This window comes from Solanum tuberosum, unplaced genomic scaffold (assembly GCF_000226075.1).
Source record: "Solanum tuberosum cultivar DM 1-3 516 R44 unplaced genomic scaffold, SolTub_3.0 scf00037, whole genome shotgun sequence".
In the NCBI taxonomy this organism is placed as follows: domain Eukaryota; kingdom Viridiplantae; phylum Streptophyta; class Magnoliopsida; order Solanales; family Solanaceae; genus Solanum; species Solanum tuberosum.
The window spans coordinates 1,698,217-1,704,111 of record NW_006238961.1 but is presented as its reverse complement, the minus strand read 5'-3'; the positions used below and the strand labels follow the sequence as shown (position 1 = coordinate 1,704,111).

General features: G+C 29.1%; 1 protein-coding gene across 1 annotated transcript; it reads left to right on the top strand.

The window, feature by feature from the left end:
* Window positions 1-1,822, top strand: LOC102601897 (growth-regulating factor 1). Its single transcript, XM_006342302.2, has 4 exons — window positions 1-344; window positions 431-833; window positions 910-1,331; window positions 1,415-1,822. The coding sequence occupies exons 1-4, from the start codon at window positions 155-157 to the stop codon at window positions 1,420-1,422; spliced, it is 1,023 nt and encodes a 340-aa protein (XP_006342364.1). The 5' UTR covers window positions 1-154; the 3' UTR covers window positions 1,423-1,822.
* Window positions 1,823-5,895: the final 4,073 nt, after the last annotated feature.

Below are 5,895 nucleotides of genomic sequence, written 5' to 3'. Positions count from 1 at the left end.
TTTATCCATGTACAGAAGATTCTGCAACCCAAATGGTCCCTTAAAAATAAATAAATACATTGCATACTACTAGTGTATTCCTCTTGTTGAAAGAGCTCAAGTACTTTCATTCACTTGCTCTCTTTGTCAAAAAGAAAAGAAAAACTTGTGATCCATGATGAGTAGTACAGGAAGAAGTAGGTTTCCTTTCACAGCAAACCAGTGGCAAGAACTTGAACATCAAGCTCTTATTTACAAGTACATGGTCTCTGGAATGCCTGTTCCTGCTGATCTTCTCTATACCATTAGAAGGAGCTTGGATTCTTCTCTTTCCTCAAAGCTCATCATTCACCAACCACACCACAGTAATACTAATTCTTTTCTCTATCTACTATCCTTCATTTCATTATACTAGTATTTATGTTGTTTTGAGATTATGTTTTTGGTGCAGTTGGATGGAACTGTTTTCAGATGGGATTTGGGAAGAAAATAGATCCAGAGCCAGGGAGGTGCAGAAGAACAGATGGAAAGAAGTGGAGGTGTTCAAAAGAAGCTTATCCAGATTCTAAGTACTGTGAGAGACACATGCACAGAGGCAGAAACCGTTCAAGAAAGCCTGTGGAAATTATGACTACTAACAACACATCATCATCAACAACAACAAGACCTCCTACAGCAATTCCCATCTCATCAATCAACAAAAACACAAACACTTGCAGCCCCACTTCTTTCTCTTATTTAACTTCTTCTTCATCATCAACTCATGAACCCCACCATAACTATCCTTTTCTTTATAGACCCCCTCAAGACCATACCCCTAAATTCCTTTTCGAATCTCCTCCTGCTTATTCCAGGTTTAATTTAATTTCTATCGTCTTCTGTTATTCCGTATATATGTTGGTATTAAAATTTTCTATTTTGATTAAGCAGGAACGGAATGAAAGAGGAAGTAGGTGAGCATGTTTTCTTCTCAGAGGCATCAGGGACAATGACAAGTACTTGTGGATCGAATTCACTAGAGAGTGATACTTGGCAATTGTCACCACTTACAATGAGTTCTTCACCAATGAAACAGAGGACAACTTATTCACCTTCACAGAGTACAGCACATTCGTACTTACAACTTCAAAACCTCAATGAATCTTCAAGACAAAATTATTATTATCATAACGATGTCGAGAAAGAAGATCACCAGCCTAAGAAAGTAATGCATCATTTCTTTGATGAATGGCCACCCAAAGACAACAAACATTCATGGCTTGATTCTGATGACAAATTTTCAGGCCTTTCCAAAACTCAACTCTCAATTTCAATACCAAATCCCTCACAAGACTTGTTCATCACTACTAATGGTAAATTACTTAACTCTTAATTTCATCATTGACAAAAAAAAAAACTCTGTTTTGACCATAATAGTTGGTATTTATTTTTGCAGAGAAATGAGATTTGAGAATCAGAAAGAGCCATAAGAGTACTAGTACTTGTTACAATGGTGGTGGGGGCTGATGTTAGCTTTTTGATATACATGTGTTCATTAAGAGAAGTTTTTATTATTTATGCAAGTGTTGTGTTGTGTTGTTGTAGTAGTATTAGTAGTACTTTCAATTAGATGTATGTGGTGCCTGGCAAGCTAACTGAGCATTCACATGGTATTTGGGTTTGTCAGCAAGCAGCATTGTATTCCTTCCCCTCCCTTTCCCCTGCTGCTCCTAATATTATTATTACTACTCACTGATCACTGCTACTATTAGTATTTGTTTTGTTTTGTTATGAATGGTCAGGTTTTTCTGCCATTCTGCCACATGTTGTTATGTTTTTATCACTCTATATGACGTGTTCAATATCTCCTTTTTGCCTTTTTTTGCTTTGCTGTTGCTTTCAACGACTTGGATTCTTTTGTTATCTCATGCATTATAGTATATGGTTTTTCTTCTCTTTTTAAATTAGGAAGTGGAAATTTTATTGCAATTAATAAGTTTATGTGCACATGCATATGTTTCTGACTTAAATAAGAATCTTAAAGTTAGTAAGTAATAACTTTTTTATATATATGACTACTGACATAGAGCCACTAAGGTTTTAAAGTTGTTAGGGACATGAGATGCTGACCTCTAAGAAACATTTCAACTTTAGGGACACTAGGGAAGTTGGCCCTTGTGTTGTCTAAATCTCTTTTAAAAGACTTGAATGTTCACCAAGCTATATGATAGCTCACAATTCTGTTTTCTTTTTTCCTTATTCATGAAAAGGGTATAATATAATTACAAATTAAGATTAAGTAATGAATTCTATATTGGTAGAATGATTTTTATATCACTCTATCAAATACTTACTTTGAAAAAATAATTATATATAATCATGATGGAATTCGTAACTTGGTAAATGAAGCTAGCTGTTTGTTACTTGACTGTCAATTAGGAAAGATTAAAAAAAAGAAGGCGTTGGTGGTATTTACACGGTCCGTTTTGATTGTAAGGCTACTAAAGCAATAGTTTGTATCATTGAGAAATAGAATAATGTTTAGTTTATTGTATAATCCCTTCTTATATGGCTATCTATTTTGTTGCCTCATGAATTTTCGGACAACTATCATGATCAAACATTATTATTATTGTATTTTACTTTTTTTTATTCTCATTTATTGAATATTCAAAAGTCTCTCAAACGGTCAAAACCTTGTACATTATGCAAAATCTATTGTTGTATGTTTATAAAAAGATCAAATTTATTTTTTGGTGTCTTTTTCAATTCAAGCACTAAAATTAATCAACACTATTTTAATATTATTATATCAACTTAGCAAATTTAGCTCAATACTATTTCAATATCATTATATAAATTTTTCAAATTTTGAGTGGGATTTTATTATTCTAATTTTATATTATATATTTTTCTTTGAAAATTTATATTGTTTATATTCTTACTTCATGATGTCCATGTATATCCTACCTCTTCAAATCTCATTTGTAGGATTATACTGAATGTATTATAATTATTCAATTTATATATTTAACTAAGAGAATAAGATCTCTTTGTGAAATCTGGCTTTAGGCCCTAGACAAGTTGAGATGACCTCGAGTATTTTGTATTTTTCAAGAAAAAATACTGATAATTATTTGATATTATTATCCTAAAAAAACAAAAATAATATTAATTTTGCAGACAATTTTTGAAATGTGAGTGCATAATTAGAAACATAATTACGAGAAATGACAAGAGTTCCAATTTTCAAAATTTATCAGGAGTTTTTACAAAATATACTAGAAATTAATTTTGGTTAAGACTTGGAAAATTCACTCAATACTTAAATAAGTTGCTCGAAATTTTGTGTATGAAATCAATATAAAAGGTGTATATTTCACTTAAGGCTTAAAATTTTTCATATTTTTTATATATGAAATGTATATCTCGTTCAATACTTAGAATTTTGCTCATATTTTTCAGGTATGAAAAAGTATTAAATCGGTATGAAGTTTGTATACCTTGCTCATGGCTTATCGATCACAATTTCGTACATAAAAATTGTATAACTTTCTAAAGTATTGGTACTAATTTAATAGAACTACAACGCACATGCAAATTTTAAAAACATTTTTAAATAGAAAAAGTATTAAATCGGTATGAAGTTTGTATACCTTGCTCATGGCTTATCGATCACAATTTCGTACATAAAAATTGTATAACTTTCTAAAGTATTGGTACTAATTTAATAGAACTACAACGCACATGCAAATTTTAAAAACATTTTTAAATAGAACTCATCATATAATTATAATATGATTTTAATATAATACATATTTGGTACAATTTGATTGAAACTTCGAACTTCAACGAAATAAGATTGAATTTGGTCCAAAACTAGATCAAATTTTAATTCAAACTTATCTTGACGTTCGAGTTCTTTTGAGATATCATCCACTTAAAATAAAATTTGTTTGTGATAAATCAATTTAAAACTTAAGCTTCAAGCTCCTTTAGTGACACATAATCTCTGATAAGCTATTTCGAATATGATTTTGGAGAGCAGTAATAATCTCAGTTCACCGAGCAATGAATCAACTTTTCAGTTTGATTTGCAATTTCAAACTCAATAGCAACAAAGGGAAAATTACATAAATACATCTCTTATTTTATCATAATCTCTAAAAAAAAATTACCATTTTAAAAAGTTGCAAAAATCTCCTCTCTCACACATCCATATCCCTTCTCGGATACATCCCTCCCATTATGTAATGTATCATTCGCAATCCTTGAGCTATGTATGTCCACAGATTTTCCTGATGTATTTGATATCCTATAAATTTAAGGATTTTTTGTAATTTGAAAAAAAAAATAGAAATAAAAATATGTAATTAACTCTTAACACTATGAATTTATGTAAATTTTACAAAATAAATCCATCAAACTTCACTAATTCTTTTTTGTTTTTTATTTAATTTTTGGGATCACACATCAATACCAAACCCAAATTGTTATGTTTGATATCTAAGGAAAAATATTTTTTATATTTAATAATATAGTGTCTTATGTAGTTAAAAGGTGTGATTTACTTGGATAGAAATAATCATTATATTATGTTTTGTTTTATTTGAGAAACAAAGATATTAGTGAGACTTGTAAATATTTTTCAATTCCGCAAATGGTTTGTACACATGGCAGTCATCAGGTTTTGGAGTTATATTAAAATGAATAAGTTTTCCATCTTATGTTATTCTTGTTTTACTTCTACATTTTTTTCGTATCGTTATGTTGAGGCTGACTTATCTTGATAGAATAAACAAGTGTCATCACGTCTATTTTTGGATCGTTACAAAAAAAAAGTAATTAACTATGATTTATCGGTAATCTCTAACTAATATATCGCTAAAACACTCTTAACTAATTGAATTTTCTTATAATTTATTGCTACTTCTTAGCTAAATGAGATTTACATAAAAAAAAAAATCTTATAAAATTTATCATTAATTTTTTATTTTCTACTAGTGAAATCCTAAAAGAATGGTGTTTTGGTATCCGATTCTGATCATCAAAATCTGTGTGTGGCCCTACAGTATTAATTCAGGGTTTAAGAGTTTGAATATCATTCAATTTGGCTACAGGATAACAGGACAAGAATCTAAAACATGAATTAAGTCCACCCAACATTTAAGCTCAAATAGAACATGTGCAAATACTCTTTTATTCTGATATATATTACACAAAGGGGAAATATGTAATCATGGTGTTTACGATTTGGATAAAAATTAATTCAAATCAAATTAAATTGGTTGATTTGGTCGATAATATTTGGTAGGGGTGTATAAAATCGAAGCGAAAATCGAATCAAATCGTAAATCGAATTAAATCGGAAAAAAACCCGACTAATGATTTGGTATTGGAAAAGAAAACCCGACTATACTTGGGTTGGTTTGGTTTCAACTAAAAAAAAGTCAATCCAATACCAAATCAATCCGACATTATATATATAATTTTTAAAATTTATTTTATACATAAAAGCATTTACTTTGATGTAATTTCTAAATATTACTTATACGTTTTCATAATTTTTATCTTTTGACATGTTTTTTCAAGTTTTTTGAGACTTAGCGTTTGTTTGACATTACTGCTAAAAACTGTGTTTTTTTTTTCTAGAAGCACTTTTTAAAATGGCTTTTTTTAAAAGTGCTTTTGAAAAAAAAAACAATTTGTGTTTGACTAATAATCTGAAAAGTGATTTTGATAAGCAAATGGTGTTTGATTTATCTTTTTTTAAAAGTGCTTTTGAGAGTCAAATTACGGAAAAGGTTAAGTTTCAATGTACTTTTATTATTAAGATTATTTTATAGAGTTATTTTAAATATCTATTAGAAAAAATTTATTTAAAATTTTATTTTAATTATATTAAAATATACATATTCAAATTTTCAATCAATATTA

What these genes read in the sequence shown, in the direction of transcription:
- LOC102601897 (XM_006342302.2), top strand. Translation starts at nt 155, where the DNA reads ATGATGAGTAGTACAGGAAGAAGTAGGTTTCCTTTCACAGCAAACCAG. An exon ending in CATTCACCAACCACACCACA is followed by an intron (nt 345 to 430) that starts GTAATACTAATT and finishes TTTTTGGTGCAG; the next exon opens with TTGGATGGAACTGTTTTCAG. An exon ending in TCTCCTCCTGCTTATTCCAG is followed by an intron (nt 834 to 909) that starts GTTTAATTTAAT and finishes TTGATTAAGCAG; the next exon opens with GAACGGAATGAAAGAGGAAG.